Raw genomic sequence first — 19,902 nt, 5'->3', positions numbered from 1 at the left:
GATGTCAGAACTAAAAGCTTTGGCAATTTAGCTGCAGCCTTAGGAGAAGCAATTTGGAAGGCGGCAGGAGAAAAAATAAGCATTTTTACACCTACCTTGACAGGAAAAAAAATAAATAAATAAAAGACCTGACAACATGATAATCCAAGCAACAAAGGCTCACACCAAGGCCTTGAAAGTCACATTAGGAGGTGGAACGCAGGAAAACAGCAATAGCTTTTACTGAACAGCCTCCTCTTCCAGATTTTCAAGACCTCATTCTTCACAGCTGCAGACACCACACTTAATTTGTGCTACCCCATCTCTTACTCTGCTGCATAGTCTGTTGCTATTACTGTGACATCCCACATCGCTCTTGCCTCACAAACACAATACTGTAATTTACCTTAACACCCAAAAGTCAGTTCTATTTTACAAATCAACATTCAGTTCTACGAACTGCTCCACAACCTCTAAAGTCTGGAAAATCTACTGTAAATAAGCACAAGAATAGCTACTCTGTGTCTTACCTTGAGTTCTTCTTTTGTATTTGAAATCTGAGCAAGCTCTTCTCGAAGCTGATCTTCAAGGGTTCTTATTTTGTCATCTTTGACGTGAATGCTGAGACACAGCAGAACGGTTAAATACGTTTCCTCATCCAAGCCTTACAAAAAGCATCAACTCAAAAGAACATCAAGGACTGACAAGCATTGTTTATCGAATCCCGGAGCTATTTACCTTTTCTGCATCCTTTCCAGCTCATGTGCAGCAGCAGCCTAGATATAAAGAGGATTAACACAGACTTAGGACATATCACATGATTCAATCAACCCTTCATTCCACAGTATTAAAAAGCTAGAACAAGTCATTTGGCCTCTCAGCACATGACTCACCAGCAAGAGTGAAAGGGATAAGTTTGTCTTCGTGCACTTTCAAAATACCAATATATACCAGACAAGCATGCAATTATGCAAGGGGAAGAAGATCTCAAAGAGATTCCTTTGACAACCAGGATTATCTCTAATTAAACACTTAATTTCCACTTCTGTTACTGCTATGTGGCCTCTTCATTACAGAGGGACAGCATTTTGTTTGGTTCTAAAAAGATATCTGTCGTGAGACAGGAGGGGTTGTGTGCTTTTGGGGTTTTTTAGAGGGATGCTTATGACCCTTGTGAGCAAATGCCAGGAGTGCATATTCAAGCACAGTTGCGTTTACTCCTGTGAAGCGTCCTGCACTCTGCATGCCTATAAATCTAAACCAACCAAGCCAATTGCTTCAGCAATTTGGATATCCAAGACTTCACTGGATATCCAAGACTCTCACCAGCTAGAAAAACTCCAGGGAATCACGTATTCGCCTGGCTCAGTAGCCTCACACCTTTAACGTGCTTAAGCACAGCTCACTTAAAGCCAACAGATCTGCATTTGCATTTATGACAGAATAGGCAGTGGGAAGAGAGTAAAATTAAATATTTAATGAAACAATTATTTTACCTGTTCATTTGTCAGAGCCTGTAGCTTCTGTACTTCTGATTTCAGGGTTAGGTTCATATTCTGTAAAACCTGAAGAAGCAGAAAAAGAAATCTATTTGCACTTCGCACAGAGACAGTATTTCAGGTAAGTTCACTCTCCAGTGCAAGGTATTTCAAGTTACTTTTTGAAGGACTCTAGAGGTAATAGCAAGGAAAAATCTCGAGCTTTCTTATCAACAGCTTCCCAGCATCAAGCATTGGCCTTGCCTACAAGAGCAAAATCAGTAGACGTGTAGCTGAAAGAGCTGTTTCTAGACCCAAAGGCAGCAGCCTTGTGGGCTTCATTTTGTACATGCAAGCAACGAGCTTCTCCCTGTATCAGCTGGCATTTACACATGCTTTTATTATACCTTGAGCTCTTCCTCCTTGCTGGTTAAGTTGGCATGTTCATTGCCTAACGAGTCCTCCATCTGCTTGATCTGTTTGTCCTTTTCTGCAATCCTGCGCAAATGAGAAATTACGTATCAATACTAAAAGGTCTTGGATGAAAGTGGTACACAAAACATCACGCTGAACACTAAATACATGCCAGCCCTTAAGTCCAGCTCCTACTCTAAATCCTGCTGACAGCACATTTTGAGTCCAAAGGCTTTTCCATCTGTTTTAAATGCTGTTTGCTTGCCAAAAATTTAAGGGGCTTTCTCTAGCTCTGAAACACAACCACCACCCCATCTCCCAAAGGGAAAAATCTCCTGGCACAGCCATACAACTCAAATATTCGTAGTTCTCATGGTCACGCACATTCCTGCACACTGCACTGATCTCTGCACATAGGCAGTGGTAAACAAGAGGAGACATGGCTTTCTGTGTACCATATAGAGCCACGTACAGACTCCAAATCTGAGGCCAGACACAGCAGGGAAATCCACAGGAAGCAGTTTCCCAGCTCCCAAGTCAATCTCATGGTGAGAAGTTCAAAAGCATGGACAGCAATATTTCCTTCACCGGTCCCTCCCATACACACTGCATGCGTGTGGAAAAAAGGCGGCATGCGTTAAAAGCCAGTAACATCTCCCAAATACCAGAGGAAATGAATGCTCACACTTTGTGCAGTTCTTCTGCCAGGACTGAAGCTGAGGTCTGCAGAAGAAAATAAAACAAACAAACAAAAAAAACAGCTGAAAGTAAAGCAAGTCAAAGAATCATCGTGTACAGTGAGGCAGGAATAGCATCTGTAAGACTGTCCAGTTACTTTAAATTGGCACAGTATGATTCCATCTATTTCCTGGCTAAGGAACATTGAAGAAATACCAGCACATACTAATGTCCCTTCCCCTTTGGCCTACGGCAACATGAAGGGAAAAAAAAAAAATGAACCATCTTATTTGTCCTTTACCAGATTCAAACAAGCCACGGTGGATCACCAGTGCCTGTCTCCCAGGGATTAAGTGCTTTACGAGACACTCTGACAAGCCACTCGAATGTAAACAAAGAAAACCCTGCTCAGTGCATCAGGACTTGTGTTAGGAACAGAAACAGCAGCAGAAACAGCAGTCCAGAGCGGTATCCAGTCCGGCCTCACTTCCCCAAAGCGCTATTTTCACACCCACTGCCCATGATGTAAAAATGGCTTTGCATTTTCACAGCCAGTGGGGCTACATGAGGAAAACATCCCTCCTTTCAACAGCCTCCTTGTGTAACCCAGAGCTAAAAACTAAAATTTCCCTAGGGATTTATTTTCAAAGTCCTTTTAAAGGACTGGCATGAGAGGACTAGGTCACGAAGATGCTGTAACTCCAGAGTGCCTCTTCCTTCACTACTCTCCCCATACATTTGGTTAAAGCACTTCCAGCAAACACAGATTACACATTTTCAGTCTGACGTTGAATTTAATCAGACTACATCAAGCACATCCATGATTAAAGAACCAGCACCTGCACAGGAACAGTGCAGGTTTGGTGGTTTGCTCTTTTTTTTTTTTCTTCTTCTGCACAGAAATGACCACTGGAAGGAACAAACAGCTTTATATGGGAGCTAACACAAGACACTGCTTCTCAACCTGATGCACAAGGGAAAAGCATGATCAAGTGGTTCACAGAAGAACTGCAAAGAGACCAAAGAACAACAAGACAGAATTATACACATGCAAAGCTACAGAAAACACAACATTCAAAAAAGTATTCTACCCTTTAGTTATAAATGAAAGCCACTACAGGAGGAAACGAGGATTTTTTCCACCAAAAGGACAGCAGAAGCTTAAGTTTCCTTAGAAAACAGGATGCTAACAAGTCTTTGATTTCAGCATTATGTATCTCATATCCAGCCACACAAACAAAATAAAGAAGTCTGACTTCTAATGAAAGTTCACAATTGATGACTACAACAGAAAGTTTGAGAACATGCTGTACCTGGGCTGCCATTTGCGAATGAAACTTCTGAAGCTGAGCATTCAAAGCATCATTCTGCTCTATCAGCTCCTTGTAAGAGAGCACAGAAAGAAAAGCAGGCTGAGATCTGCAGCTAGTCAACTTCTGCTAGGATTAGCTCTTAGCCATGATTATGTTAGTAAGAACAGTTTAGCATTTATGTGTCAGACACTTTTCAAAGACGCTATTTTTCTCCCCACTAAGATCAACCAGTTTAAGCGAAAGCATAAGAACCTGTTCTGCATCAAGCAAAAAATACTCCTTGCCCCACCATACGCCATTTGGTTTCCCTGAAGCCCTCAAGAACAACATTCACGCTGCCTGTCACCACTTGGTGCCAGAAGAGAGATTGCTCCAGAAGAGCTCACAAACATCAAAGGGACACAGCTGCTGTTTCAGGGTGTTCCCCAGACCATGGCGTCATCTCACAGTTTGGGAAACTGCCTGGGTCAGCACATTTTCCTGACTGGCCCGCAGTGCTTCTCAGGTCTGAGATGGCCCCAGACCTCATCACCATACACAAGGTCTCACTTCCTAAGCTGCCAGATGCCAGAATAGCACACAGTTCTCATTCTTTATTCAGTCGGAAAACTTGACTGAAGCAGCATTTCAAGGACAGTACTGTGTTTCCATAGGCACAAAGCAGGAGGAAAAACCAAACCTTTAAGATACTTGAGCAGTACTACCTGCACCTGCATCTGCATGGAGTCCTCCGCAGTAGCTCTCTTTTGCTCAGCCTCCATCAGCTGCAACATCCTCTGCTCCAGCTGCTGTTTTGACACCATTGTATCCGTAAGTTTACTGTGCAAGCTCTGGATTTCATTGTCTTTGGCCACAAGCTTGTTCTGCACATCTGTAGCAGAAATGTCAGTATTTTAATTCAGAAGTAAAATATTTAACTTTGGGGAAAATAATTTGCACTGTCAACAGGGAGACTGATTAGAATCCTCATTCCAGCAAGCCAAGGTTCAGCTCTCTCATCAGCATTCAAACTAACTGGTATCACAACATATTATTTCCCCAGGCTGCTGAAGCACTACTGACTTCATCTGAGTTTTATTTAAGCAATTTACTTGATAAAGCCCTTTTTTTACAAATGGCAATAGCCAAATCACTGCAGTGAGCATTATTTTGTGTTACTTGGGAATTTGTGATACATGCCTTGTTGTGCTGCTTCGTGTTCTGCTGTTCTTTTCCTGAGATAAGCTTGGATTTCTTCCCATCTTCTCTCTGCTTCCTGCTGCTGGACCTTCACATTGAAGAGAGAGTTGATGAAAAGAAATTTAACCTTTAATTTATTTTTGAAACATTCAGAGTGCATCTCTTCAGTGCTATTCCCAAAACATATGGCAATGAAGTAAAATTGTTTCTTGTTTCCATCAGGGCACATCAGAGAGACAGAGTGCCCTGTAATCCTCCTCCCAGAGTAGTTTAGCCTATTAATTTAAAAGGCAAATTGTGAACAGGATTTCATTACAGGCTCTTAACAGAATAGTTTCTGTAATATGGAAGTGTAGCATCTTTGCCCTGCAAGTTCAGAATTAACACTAGAAGCCAGACTAGCCATGCATCACATAAATCTGCATCTAGTAATTAAAACAGGTCTCAACTCTAGATACCAGCTCTCCACCTGCAAGGGCTAGAGGCAAGGAGAACTGCTGGTAACTAAGACTTAATTGCAAATATGAAAAAAGTAGTGAGCTCTGGATTGGCATTCTCACTCAAAAACACTAAGTTTCTCTTCTGGGAGAAAAAAAAAAAAAAAGAAAGAAAAAGATTTATACAAGACATGATTTCTCCCAAAGAAACAGAAAAAAAAATGCATCCAGAAGCCAGCCCACTTACACTTGAACTCTTAAAAAAATCATAGAATCATTAAACAAAAGCATGTAGCAGCCAGGGAAACAGCTAAATCGATTCTCACACACCTCACATCCTGCCCGATTCCGAACTTGGCTCGGATAAAGCCCTGAGCCAACTCAACTGGCAGAGAAAACCCAAGTCACCTTTAGTTGAGCAACTGCCTGCTCTGCGTTCTTCTTCTGCAGCTCCTCTTGTTGTAGCTTGCTGCTCTTCTCTCCCAGCTCATTCATCAGCCTAGCATAATCCTGGCGCAGTTTGTTCAGTTCAGCCGACTGCCTAAAAATAAACATTTTCACAGCATATTTTTATTTTCTTTTTTAAAACACAAGAAGCATAGGCCATAACAACAGCTACTCAAATATCAACATCAAGTCCTACATTTGCAGAGTGCTGCACTGGGGTGGATTTTTTTTTTTTTTTGCTATACTGCTTCATCCTAGGGAAAGGATGAGGGTCAAGTACTCTTGGCCATCACCACAGCACAGCAGCTACACCCCACAGAGTCAGAAAGCAAAAGGTCAGCAAAAAGCCACAAGTTCCTTTAAAACGTTTGCAAGCTGACGGGCATAATTTGAACAGGCTTAAATAAACTAAAAGAGGCTCAGCATAAGGAAAGGTTTCACATTGAAATCCACATACTTTTCCTCTTCCCATAAAGGATTATTGATCTTAGACTTACTCAAGACTATTCCTCCTGGACTAACTGCACGCATCTCTTCGGACTATCTGTTGTCTCCTGGCCTTGACTTCTCTATTAACCTACGAAGGTAGCTGATGCACATTCTCACTTAGTGACAGAAGATGTATCAGAAGAATTTTAAAAGGCTTCCCTTTGTGTCTAAGCAAATAAAAAACATTTTATTTTTATCTTAAGTTTGCCTGAATTAAGGCTTTTTGAGACAAGAGATAATGATGCTTCATTTATACGAACAGGACATCTAAAATCAGGGTACCAGGATCCTTCTCGGAGTGATCGTTACATCAACCTGCCCCAGGAGGACACGCGCAGGAGCGGAACACACTGCTGCTGAGTGCAGCAGCTGTTAGCAGAAAGGTCCATATAGAAGCAGCATCTCTGCGAGAACAGCGTAGCCAGAAAAGGAAGATACAGAGCCCTTTCCATGTCCTGACAGCGGTTTTGACGTTTTAGTCTCCAAGAGGAACAAATATCTGAGAGCATATAAAGTGTCGGTTTAGCTTTCCACAGGCAGAAGCCCCCTGGCAGCAATTCACCCATGTGACTACGCACCTTACCAGCATCCTCCGCTTTTACCACAGTTTATACACTCCTCTCTGCCAGCTCGGGGGCAGCCTATGTCATAACTCGCAAAAAATGACACCTTAAGATGTCTTTTTGTTTCTCCAGACATTTGCAACACCAGCAGATAAATCCAAGCGCCACTCCAGCAGTACTGTTAACTGCAGGGTGTCAATATTTTTTTTTCTCATTGCAACACGGAATTATAACTTCAGAGCTTTTTTCCTCCCAAGAGGGCAGCATCAGCACCTCTCCTAAAGCCAGAGGGGAAAGGACACATACCTGCCAAAAACACCAAACGTGGCTGAGCATTTCCGCACTTCTTTCTGTTAAAGCCTCAGCACCCACTCTCTAAAAGCCCAGGCTGCAAACTGATAGAAGACAGTAATCTATTTTGAAAGCCCTGGTTCAAAGCAAATACAAATAGCTACCTCCCCAGTCCAAAAGAACTGCGTTCCTAGTTTAACTACAAATTCGGAGACAGCCAAGGAGACGGGAAGAAAAGCAGAAGAAGCCAGAACAACTCTTCAGAGAGGCTTAAAACACACACATTGCTCTGAGTAGCTTCTAACATACTTGCTCTCCATTTGATTGGTAGAAGTACTGACAGCATCTCTCAGGATACCATTTTCCTGCTTCAGGTGGCTTATTTCTGCCTCCATCTGCTCACGGAGTTGCTGGAACTGATGGGGAAAGAACATCAAGTCCAAAAAAAGATTAAACCAAGGAACAATTAAAAACCCAACAACTTAAACTACTGTGTTATCTTTTCTACTGCTATAAGTACATAAGCGGATTTTCTGGAGACCGGTAACATTACCTCCTACCTCACACATTCCCTCTTAAACTGTGCAACTCAGACTCTCTTACTTGAATAAAAGCACAGTTTCCTTTTATACCAATGTATCAACCTACTTACCAAGGCAACCTTTTTTGCTTAAAACAGTACACAAGTGTTACTTAAGATACTGACTGCTCACTCATACAACTTGAGATACTTGTCAACAACTTATCAATATATTATTTTTCCAAAGGGAAATAAAATAAATACACTCTGAATTAACATTAGAAGTTTACAAAGTCTTTAAACAAAGCAGAAAAAGTATACAATAACTAACAATACACTGATTATAGCACGTAAATTGCAAAAGGCCAGCCTTTATATAATATCGTGAAGTCAGGATTGTGAAATAGATCCTTTATTTAGGCAATAATACGCTTTGATTGAATTTTCAATATGGTTCCAAAGTGGAGGCAGAAAGAAGTCCCAATAACCCAAGGCTGCTACAGGATAATGCAAACAAAAATCAAAGACAGGATTCAAAGGAAAATATTGACTCAGAGCACAGCATAGCTGGTCTTACAGCCCAACAGCCTGCTTTGAAAATCCTCAAGCAATGATACTTTCTTCCTCTACCAGTGCTGGTTTGTAGATATGGCTGACACCATTTCCAAGACCCACTTTCATCAAAAGGCTTGCTCACCAGTGAGGATTTGTATATAAAAAAACCCAAACAAATGTTTGTTTAACAACCACAGCGGGAGACAGCAGTCCCTTGTAGGGCAGCCATCTCCAGCTCAGTACCAGTACATGTACAAGCTGGTCCTGGCGCATTTGCTGGGGAGCTGTTTTCCTTTTTATGTTTTTAACGCCAACAGATATACAAGATCCAAACAGAAGCAGTGGAACAAGCCCCATATAACTGGAAGCCTGGACAAGTTTTGGCTTCTATGCAATGCTACAGCACATCAGCAGGGGGAGCAGAACCAGAGCACTGGTTCCTCTGCACATCCTTTCTCCAGCTTCGACTGCGACAGCAGCGTTGGCAAAGCCACCCGTCTGCCCACACCTCCTTCACCCTCCCCAGCCAGCAGTAAGACCCTCTCGTTATGCAGTTGTCTGTACAGGTTCAAAGGAAGTTGCCTCTGCTCCAAAACTGCAGAGATGCTACTCTGAAATGCGGAGATTGAAGATAGAGTGTTAAAGCTGGGAAGTTCACATACTGGGCTTGATGCTGTGACAGTTATATAGGAAAAAAAAAAAACCCCAACAAACTAATCAAATCTATGCACCAGTCAAGTTAGTATAAGAGGGGTCATTTTTCTTACAAAACTTTAAGTAAAAAACTTTTCAATCTGATGAAACAAACTCTTCTGGAGATCACTCCAATACAATGTAACTTCAGGAGACCGTAACACCAGTCTTGGTGCAAGTACCTGCTCTTCAAATACCTTCAGCAAAGTGCTCTCCCAGGCAACATTTCTTGTATATTATGCTATACTGTCACTCTGCACTATAAATTTAAAAAAAATCAGATTTATCAGTTGGTAAATGACCCTGTTGAGTTCTTCCATTAGATTTTACACCTTAATTGAATAACATTTAAGCAGAACACTGTGAAGGAAAAGCAGCTAGATCAGAGACCGGCTACCCAGCTAGCGCTAGTCTTTTACAGAGTACAAAAGTCACCCATGAGAACACCTTGTCTTTCTTTTAAGTCAGGAAACTGCCACGAAGTTTCTCATCCTCATGCAGATGTGTAATACCACCAGCTACCAGGATACTGCATTCAAGGCTCAGGGTAACAAGTGAAGCCAGTTTCTGTGTGAGCAAACAACAAATGCTGCATCCTGGCTAAAGCAAAGACTGATCTGCTTGTGCATGAATATCACCAACTCAAACAGTTTTGGTAAAGCATTTACCTTTATCTTCATCTGCTGAGATTCTTGGTAGCTCACGTGTATTTTACTCTGAAAAGTGCCGTGCTCTTTTTCTAGTGTGTTGATGCGCTCTCGCATCTTTGCTGTGAGCAAGCCATTCCTCTCCTTTTCTGCAACCAGCTCCTTGGGTGGGAAGTGAAAGGAAAAAGGGAAAGAAGTCATCTACTGATCCCTTCTAGAGTCTAATAGACAGTGTTTTGATAACTAAAAATACAGCAAGTGTGCACCAAACCAAAGTCAGCATCACTCTTCACTCAGAGAAATTACAGCATTAGACCTGACGAAACTTCCAGCACACCTTTATGAGGATTTGGGATCAGCATAATTCCACATTTATTAAAAAGAGGTTTGCCAAATTAAACACTGATCTTCTGTTGTCTCAGCAGAGTTGGAGTCTGACTTCTATAGAGTTTGGCCAAATTACACAGAGTCCTAATAATTAAAACTACAGATATCACACAGGGCACAGCTTAGATTTTCATCCCAAATTCAGCAAAACGGAAGAATACAGGTAAAGAACTGTGACAAAAGAACAGAGCATTTTAGTGCAAATAATTACTTTGTAGCAGGTTGCAAAGCTGACAGTTTTGCCAGAGGAGATGGGCTATTAGTACCCAGCAACCCAGCCAGACAAGCCCCAAATCCCACCAGCATGATGCCATATTATAGCTCTCAAATGAAAATACACATTGCTATTTAGATTAATCATTTATCAGCCAGTAATTCAACCCAGACACCTAAGAAATCCATAGAGCTACTCCTCTGTGATATAAATGCACTTGCTGTAGTAAGCAGAAACATCAATACAGCTTTCAGCAAGCTCCCGTTGCGGAACAAGGTATTTGTACCATCTAAGCTCCAGGTGTCTCCAGCTATGCAGCACAGCACGCAGCTCCTTACAGTGCCAGGGAGCCTTGACACATCATTTAAGTGCTCCAAATTATTAGCCTGAATACCCTCCATCTCCTCAGAGTAATTATAGCTTTTTCCACATTTTAATTTATATAAAAGCTAGTCTCTTTTAGATCCAACTTACTAGCTTCAGGAGGCTGTTTCTCCCTGCATGAAATAAGTGACACAAGTTCCCGAGCCCATGCTCATGAAGGCATTTAGGAACTTGAGTTACACTAAAAGTTTTAAGTCATTCCTGCAAATACAGAGTAAACAGCTTGGCACAAAGTGTTCTCCAAGTTTTATCTGCATCTGCTAGATGCAACAAAAATAAGGGCACCAGGACATACTGCAGCTTCCTTCTGCCCCTCCACCAGTTCCACCATCCATCTGCAGACCTCACTAACCCTGCCAAGGCACTGCCAGAGATCCCGAGAAGATTAACTTTCACCTAGCCTGTGTTTTGCCAAATACCTCCGAGGTCAGGCACCTCTTGCTCTCATTTATCCCCTCTAGTTATCATCTTTATCAACACCTCTGCAGGAACATCACTGTACCTTGAAGTCCTCCATAGCTCTTGGCAGCGCTTTCAGAGAAACACGTTCATCAGAAGGTAAGAGCTTTTTGTCGGTCAGGCTGAGCTTTTTCCCCTCATTCATCCTGATACTTTAGCACTGCAGCAATTTAGCTTTTACTCATTTTCTCCCAGCTTTCAGAAATGCCCATTTATTTCTCTTTCTCCCTTTCCTCCCCTAATCCAGATGGCAAAAACCCCCGATGGCCCCTACTTCTCCGCAGCTCCCACCTTGCCTTCGCAAGCACCACTTTGCAGATGTTTTTCCCCAACCACATCAGCTTTCCCCACATCTACGCTCCTTCACGCATTCCCTCTGCTTCTTCACCAGCAGATGATATCTCCCCTCTTTCACCCTGCAATCCTAAGCCAGTTTCCTCCCCCCTCCCCAAACACATCACAAGTCCTTTCTCCTCACAGCTACATATTCACTATTCCAAATGTCTCGATTCCCCCTGCAAATACACACCTACCTGCGCCCTGCCAGACGCTCACACAATACCCACTCCCTTCTTCCCTTCTCACCTGCCAAGGCTCCAAACTCCGGTGTCTTCTGGCCACTCTACTCCCATCTTTAGCCACTCAGTTTTCTGTGCCTAACTTTTGTCCCACAACACAACCTTCCCTGAGCCTAATGCCCATGTGCTCCCAAACTAACCCAAAAGTCTCCAGTTCACTCCGTATCTATCTAATTCTTTGTTCTATCGTAACCACTTTACTCTGAAACCTTCACAAAAAGAGAAGTCAAGTTCCATAAACTAGTCTTGGCAGCAGTGCACCAGCAGTCTCCTAAGTCTAAAGCGATCAGAGCTGCAACTCAAGAGGCTGAGCAGGCAGTCTACATTTCCTGTAGCTTCCCTCTTGAAGAAAACTGATGATTGTCATGCCTAGAAGCACATAAGCATGTGAATGCTAGAATAGGTACCAAATTAAAACTGTGATGCAGAAAAGGCGTTTAACATTTGCATCCACAAAGCCATATTATACTAGTGAAGGAAGCGTTTTTAAAGTAACCTTTTGAAAAGAAAAATAGTCTCAGCTTAAAAGTCTCAGTAAATGAACTCTCTGGAAAAGCCACTGGAAAATAACTTTGCATAAATACACTAATAGCATCATAAAACCAAACATAGTGTCTTGCTAAGCTCTCCCAATAAAATAAAAAAAAAATTCCACCTTCCAATTTATACTAAGCTTAGTAAACCAGCATTTACTGGCTGCTAGTCCTACAAGCCCCTGCTCCTCTCCCACAGCTCTCTGTACGCCTCAACCTCTTTATAATTACCTGGGTGAGCTGCTTGCACTGCTCCTTCGCAACAGCTGCCTCCTCCTTCATCGCAGCGAGCATTTTCTCTTTGTCTTGGAGCTGATGTACAGCCGCAGCAGACTCAGCCTTGCTAGCCTGCAGCAAAAGTACACAAAGATCATCATACGCGCCTGAAGTCCTTCCACATCACACGAGCAGGCAGCAGAGCAAACTTGAGAGGAAGAAACACCTCCTCCTGCCCCCAAATCGTCCATCTGCATGGCGTACATGGCACCACCAGTACCCAATTCCGCTGCTAATGGATCCTGCAGCACGGATTTCATTAGACAAGGAAATGCATTTTCAAACGCACTGAAACCAATTAAGAGAATAAATGGGCTCTCAAGATGCTTCCACGTTGGAAGAGAGCTGCTGTGGTGGCACTGGGGAAAACAAGCAACAGCCATTAAGAGAAATAAAGGAAAGAGAAACAGAGATGCTGAATCATTCAATAACTGAGGTTGGAAGGGACTTCCAGGATCACCTGGTCCAATCTGTGCTCAAAGCCCCTTGAGTTGCTTGAAATATCTCGCTACAAAAGAAAAAAGGGAACACTGATCTGGTCTCACCTTCCACTTCACAGGAGAGCCTGCAGTTGACGTAATTACATTTCTGCTGGCACACTGACACACAATGTTTCAGAGATACTACAGGGAACAGAACTAGAGGAACAATTCCCGCAGCCCTGCCACTTCCATACTGCTCTTAAGATTAAATAACTCAGATAAGGGGAAAACTTTTTAAAATCTGCGCTTTGACTTCACTCAATGAAGTCTGATAACAGAAGAAGCAAAGAAGTGTCAGTCCCATAAATGCACTCTGAATTTGATCGGAAGTTCTCCTTTAGTGGTACTATGTATGTAGTACACAACACACTTAAATGTCTTGCGTGAGCTACAGATAGGAAAATATTCACATTTCCATCCACAGAAATCTAAATTTTTTGGTTGTATATAAACACAGAAAACCATTTTGATCCTAGAGGTTTAGCTTTAACACCAAACCTTCCTTTAAAAGAAAAGACACGCAAGCAAGATGGCTGCTGTTCCAAATAAAACAGGCAGTACCATCGCAAGTGCACCACTATTGGGTTTTCAGTCAAGCACTGAAACAGAGGCCCAGAAAGAATGTGAAATCTCTGTCCTTGGACGTTTTCAAGACCCAGCTGGACAAATCCCTGAGCAACTTGCTCCAAATTCAACACTGACCCCGTTTTGAACAGGTGGTTGGACTGCATGACCTCCTGAAATCCTTTCCAACCCGAATTATGTGATACGCTACATATTGCGCCAACTGAATTGACGCATATCCAGTTCTGCATTTCTGGTACCGTATCTGCAGAAGAATACAGAATTGCAAGAGTTCAAGTGTGACAAACAGGATGTTACGAGCAGAAAATGACAATCGTACTGAGTCATGGGAGGGAAGAATAGATATTTGTAAGACACTGGTAATCACAATTCTCTTGTCTTAATACAAAAATTAAGAATGAACTGAGTACTGCCACAGGCTGCCCAGAGGCGCTGTGCAGTCTCAGTCCCTGAGGGTTTGAAGCCAGACTGGATAAAGCCCTGAGCAGCCTGGGCTGACCTTGGAGCTAGGCCTGCTTTGAGGTCCCTTCCAAATCTGAACTCAGATCCCCTCAGATCTGAACTGCCCTACAATCCTGTGAAAAACACCCAAAGAAGTCAGCAAACGAGAATGTATAGACTTGTAAGATGGAGAGACTTGCAAAACACAGAAATAGCTGATCAAGTGCACAGCCACAGCAGCTTTTTCTTGATTTCTCCTACAGTTTATCCTATTTACACTTCAGTGAAAAATCACTCCTGAAAGTCACCAGATAGCTTTCCCCCATGCCAACACACACACGTCAGCTGCAGCAGCAGTCCTGTGTTAGGTACCTTACCCTCCACGGTCATATCTGCTCTTTACGAGCGGTCAGAAGCCATTATCCTGCCTAGCCAGCCCATGGGATGGCAGATGGCAGCACACAGACATCCGACAACTACTGTCTGCATGCAAAGCAAGCACAGACCAGCTGGAAAAAGTCTTCCAAAGACAGAACGCAGAAATCACAACAGAATGTTGATACAGCTAATTTGAAAGCATCTCTTCCAATTTCTCACTATTTCAGAGCCTTCTCTCCCATCCCACCCATTGGCGCTCACCTTTTGCAAGACATCATGAATTGCACTGGATTTTTCCTTTAACACCTCCACTATGCAACGAGCCTCATCTTCAGTGAAGATCATATTCTTCATGGCCATTACAAAGTCTTTAAATTTTACTTCAGCATTCTCTGCAACACAGAAGGGAGGACATATTTACTTTGGACTCCGTACAGAGTTATTTATTTTGCCTCGAAACAGCGTGTGATGGGGTATCATTATGCATTATATTTAATTTCAGTCTGAAATGCCAAGAAGCAAGAGGTCACGAACATTCAGCAAAAACAACATATCTCAGATTTACATTCGATAGCGATCTGCCAGCTGACAGTTTTGGGAAAAAAATCCCACCACTTTGTTTGTACAGTTGGTAACATTTATAGTGCTGCTAGCAGGAAGACAAAGCATAACACAGATTTTGGGGGAAAAATAGCACGAATGTGAAAACTTGAAGAGTCCTTCCTGGGGTATTATGATAATAATTCAAACTGAGCTCTCAATTTAAAGGACAGCCTGGATCCACAAGCAATATGCAAGTGACAAGGTAATGACTAAGAACCAACACATTTGTGATCACAATACATGGAAACCAGAAATACATTCCATCCATCTACGTTTGGAAATGAATTGCTGCAGAAGGAGTTCAGCAGTAGGAAGATAAATCAGCTGTTTAAAAAGACACAAACAAGTAAACACAATTCAAGTCAACAATGGTCTTAGAGGAACAAAAAAACCCATTTGTTCCTAAAAAACAGGCTGCACGTACATAGGTCATTAGGTGGCCCCCTAACTTAAGTAAAAGGAAGTACACGACCAGTATCTCTGTCAAATACTCACCAGTGCACGCAAGTATGTGAAGGGACTGGAGGAAAAAAAAAAAGGAAAAGCTTGAAAGTGATGCTTGGTTCAGAAAGCATCCCAAAGATCATGAGGAAGGGCCCAAGTATCTCACCACAGGTGCTAAACATGCCATTGAAACCAAGCCACACATCAAACCCAAACTTCTCCAGAGTTTGAAAAATCAAGGGCAAGAAAGTGCTGGTGATACTAAGCCCCTAAGATAAGTTATCAAGCATCAAAACAAATCACTGAATTAATGGAGTACAGAGAGGTGGGGGAAGCACTGAGAAATTCTAGCACACCTTCTCTTAGTCCTAAATCCAACTTAGTCTTGGCCACAGATTTCAGATCACATCATTGCTGCACTGACATCACCAATGACGCTGTTACCAGGAACATGCCCAAATCCTGAGGCCACAGTCCAGCTAGCCAGGAGCCTGCAGCAGCTTGGCCTCGACCAGGCTGAGCCCTGTGCTCCCCGAAGCCAGGCAGACCTTGCCCTTGCATGCAAGAAGCTTACAATTAGAACAGGGGAAGATTTCTATATCGGGAGGGCAAATCCCGGCTGACACAGGAGAATTAGGGGCTCATCGAGAAGGTTATGGCTTGCAAAGGAAATGAGGAGGTGCACGTGAGAGGCTTTGACGCTGCAGGGCAGTAATATGCAGTCAAGGAGCTAGAAGCACACAAGGAGCCTCAGGGAAGTGGGAATCCAATCTAGATACCACAAAGAGCTGCCAGGAAGCTTTCAAGTGAGCATTTTAGAAGACAAATCTAAAAAGAGTGGTTCCAAAGAGGCAGCGAGTGACCAGGCAGGCAATGTTGGAGAGCCAGCCTCCTGCACAAACCTGAGCAGGGAATCACTGCGCAGTCACTTGGCTCCTCCTCTCTGGCTGCCCACAAATCTGAGGGTCTCACCTCAGGGCTCAGTAAGTCTGGCATGCTTTGGGCAGGTCAGTGGCCTATTTAAAGTTTCAGAGTGGGACATAATGCTCATGGATAACTCCAGGTCTCCATGGGACAGTATGAAGGAGGCTCCCCCTTCCCAGCCAATTCCAACTGCATTGAAAGGAAAATTTAAAGTCTTCCTGGAAACTGCCAGGCTGGCAATTTGCCTCAGGTGTTGCACTCAGAGACACAGGCTGGCTGGTCAGCCCCAGTTAGCTCCATGAACCACCCTGGAACATACAGGCTGCACTCCCAGTCTCAAGCAGACTCCAACCACCCGTGCTGAAAGCTCTTGGTTTAGAGTCCATCACTGTTAGCGATGCCCGAACTATCTACTGCAAAACTAGCTCACATGCATCTGTGTGGTCTGCGATCACCCATTCGCTCACTGTGAGGACACAAAAGCCTACAGTCAACGTTAAAAGGATTCAAATGGCGCAAAGCCCTCTCAACAGTGCCAAAGACAGGGGAGAAATGAGCACAGACAAGAACTGTGTCCCGCAGTCACAAGTGTTTTCCTCAAATCACTTCTTCCTAGCAAACAAGAGAGGATTCCCCTCCCCATATACACAGCACGTTTTCCCTGTTCAGGTTTGCAAGCAGGCTATTCCAGAAACAGACTGCATTATCAGTTTCTTACCTTTATCAGTTTCATTCTTCATTTTCTTGCCACTGCTCTTGTGGATCCCCTCATTCACGCTTTGTTTTACTACTTCAACAGCTTCTCGCTTTTCCAAAGTGCCAGCATCAGAATTATCCATCAAAGGAATATAAGTAGTTGCCTGAATAAGAGGTTCATCCACCAAAACTGTAATCAAAAGTCCACAGGATGGGTTAAAGCTTTGTGTTAATTAACATCAACTTTTTTTAAAAAGGTGCATAACATATTAGGGAGCTGGATTAAAGCATCTCTAACCTCAGCAGTTACCTGTACTCTCTATTTCTATTATCCTTCACAGCTTAAGTCATTAAAGCTCTTCAGGTAAGTTCATTAAATAAAGGTCTCCAATGCATAGTAATTTAGCAGCTTCAATTATACTTCTATTTCCAAAGCTGCCCTTTAGCATTTTAACAAGTAGCAGAGAAAAACCTTTAAATTTTGACTTTCATTTCACTTTAACGAGAAAGCTGCACGTAGCATCATGAGACTGGTTTACTTGTGGCATCATTCAGCATCCTTGAAGCACGAGTATAGCCAAGTCTTTTTTTTTGTCCCTGCTCTGTCAAAAGCTGGTACCTTACTGCCAGCGTTTTTGCCCAGATTACATCACCTGCGAACTAAATCATTTAGGCAGAACATGCAGGAGGGACAGCAATCAAGCTTGTTTCACATGCAGACTCAGCTGCACTTCATGAAGATCTCTCATCTGCCGGAGCAGGCTTTAGGCATCATTAACATTCAGAGAGGTACTGATCGGCCGCGGGTCTCGCTCACACAGCACTGTGTAAGCGCGGGGAGGATCAGCCTCTGCCCAAAGAACTTTTCAATGTGTGCTGCCAGGACAAAAGCAGGGGAGGAGTGACAGACCAGGGACAACAGATAGGGCCAGGACAGAGAGCTGGATTTGCTGCGTGCCCAGCTCCCGAGCCGCTGGTTCAAGCTGCCCGAAGTACGCAGGACATGCAGAGAGCCATGCCACAGCAGGAAAGCTCACTGACCCAGCCAGCCCAGACTGCTGCATTGATGGAAAACAGATGCTACGCAGCAGACCAGAGAGAGGAGGAATTGGGTGGGATGCAAGGTTTCAGGCATCAGTGCAAGATGACTACGCATTCCCAGCTGCCAGAGAGCCAGTCACAAAACACTTCTGTACTCTGGCTGCCGTTAAGGAGCAGAACAGACCAGATGGACCTTGTGTCACCTGCTAGAGTCTTTCCACTTGAGCAGCCAAACACCTGCAGGTACACTGCAAGCTCAGAAGCGAGGAGAGGTCTCCTCTAGCAGAAATATCGACCACCTAATCCAGTTACCATCCTCACCTTTTCCCTTCCTCTCCTTATTAACTTCTCCTCCTTTCAAAATCATTTAATATCAACGAGACATTTCACAACGTCAGTAACATCTGAAATCCCCACAGTACTATCTCAGATAATCCAGAGGTCAACTAATTTTTCCTCTGTCATTTTGGAGAGGTGGCTTTAAAAGAAAACAGCCTGCATTCAAATAATGCACGAGCTATTCCCGTGTAGCACTGAGCTCAGTGCTGGCTGAGCAGGTACTGATCCTTATTTGCCACACACGGACAAGTATGCGGTCCATAAAATGACCCCTCAAAAAAGGGGCAATGAATGCATCAAGAAAAGCACAAAAACCTCCATAAAAGGCAATCACATCCTAGGTTCCTCATCAGTAGGTTTCTTCCTGAAACAACTGGAAAGTTTCTCAGTTGTTAAAACATACAGGAACTCTACGCTACTTGGAACCCCACCCTGGTCTGAGCAGGGGCCACAACTGATCTGGACCCCAATGACCTGACCAAAGCATAAAGGAAACAGGGACTGACATTGTCTGCTCCAGGAGCAGTCCACCAGCCGCCAACTTCTTCATAGCTGTCCCAGTAAAGAAGAGTTTTGAGAAGCTAACAAGGTGGCCTCACAGGACTTCATGGTCATGCTCTTCCCAAAGGCCACAGACACAACAGCGCTCATTGTAAAACACAAACACAGAGGCAGACTGAGCCAAGAGGAGACAAGAAACAGCATCTTGGCAGAGAATGAGGGATGACGAACAGTAAAGGCCTTGACAGCAAAGATGCACAGTTTATGTTGGAGCAACAGCTAGCTAACAAAAGGACAATAAGAGAGGAACGTGGTCAAAGCAACAGGATAAAAAAACTGCAGCCTCGTTTGGGGCAGATGACTGCAGCAGTGCCAGACATGCCTTGCTCAGAGTAACTTCAGAGGCTGCTCAGCTTATACTCTAAGTCAACATATTACTCCTTAATTCAAGCGTGGATGTTTGGATCCAAGAGAGCTCAGAAAGGTTCACAGCATCAGCCATGTTCAGTGGTACCAGATGTTCATAAAATAAAACAGTAACTCAATCAGAACAATCTTTCCTACCTAGAATTCCTGCTTTTTCAAATTAAAAAAAAAAAGAAAAGTTATTCTTCTACAAGTTTCTTTTCCAAAGGAAGAGAAACTAAAGTATGGATGGCAAAACATTTAACAGGTTTATCTGAATTAAGTCACAGTCTGTATTCTCACCATTATCAACTTTCTGCTTCTTTGCAGAGACTTTCTTCCTTCCTGATACATTCTCTTGCTTTATCTCCTGGTGGAGCAGCACCGGGTCTTGCTTTTTGGCAGGAGATACAACAGAATCAGTCTTAGTATCTTGATCATCTGTAACAGACAATTAAGACAATATGCTCCTCTGTAAACTCTTATCATCACTTTAAACGCAGTAAATCTGTAATAAGCAAAGTCCACTCCCAGAAAAGAGAAACCCAT

The 19,902-nt window shown here is 43.2% G+C and overlaps 1 protein-coding gene across 10 annotated transcripts in view; it reads right to left on the bottom strand.

Moving 5' to 3' along the window:
• The window catches only part of KTN1 (kinectin 1), a 75,248-nt gene that overhangs the window by 30,600 nt on the left and 24,746 nt on the right, over positions 1–19,902 (bottom strand). For 8 of the 10 annotated variants that reach the window (XM_086748445.1, XM_086748448.1, XM_086748449.1 and 5 more), the window contains exons 3-17: positions 19,657–19,794; positions 17,090–17,257; positions 14,662–14,792; positions 12,470–12,586; positions 9,705–9,845; positions 7,578–7,684; positions 5,887–6,019; positions 5,042–5,129; positions 4,567–4,733; positions 3,863–3,931; positions 2,557–2,594; positions 1,865–1,955; positions 1,476–1,544; positions 718–755; positions 510–600 (exon numbers count right to left, since the gene is read on the bottom strand). In XM_086748445.1, the coding sequence (XP_086604571.1) occupies positions 510–600; positions 718–755; positions 1,476–1,544; positions 1,865–1,955; positions 2,557–2,594; positions 3,863–3,931; positions 4,567–4,733; positions 5,042–5,129; positions 5,887–6,019; positions 7,578–7,684; positions 9,705–9,845; positions 12,470–12,586; positions 14,662–14,792; positions 17,090–17,257; positions 19,657–19,794 (1,586 nt within the window). The remainder of the gene's footprint in view (positions 1–509; positions 601–717; positions 756–1,475; positions 1,545–1,864; positions 1,956–2,556; positions 2,595–3,862; positions 3,932–4,566; positions 4,734–5,041; positions 5,130–5,886; positions 6,020–7,577; positions 7,685–9,704; positions 9,846–12,469; positions 12,587–14,661; positions 14,793–17,089; positions 17,258–19,656; positions 19,795–19,902) is intronic. The other 2 variants (XM_086748446.1, XM_086748452.1) reach the window with 1 other exon arrangement.

This window comes from Chlamydotis macqueenii, chromosome 5 (genome assembly GCF_036417535.1).
Source record: "Chlamydotis macqueenii isolate bChlMac1 chromosome 5, bChlMac1.mat, whole genome shotgun sequence".
In the NCBI taxonomy this organism is placed as follows: domain Eukaryota; kingdom Metazoa; phylum Chordata; class Aves; order Otidiformes; family Otididae; genus Chlamydotis; species Chlamydotis macqueenii.
This window is presented reverse-complemented; position numbering and strand designations above follow the sequence as displayed.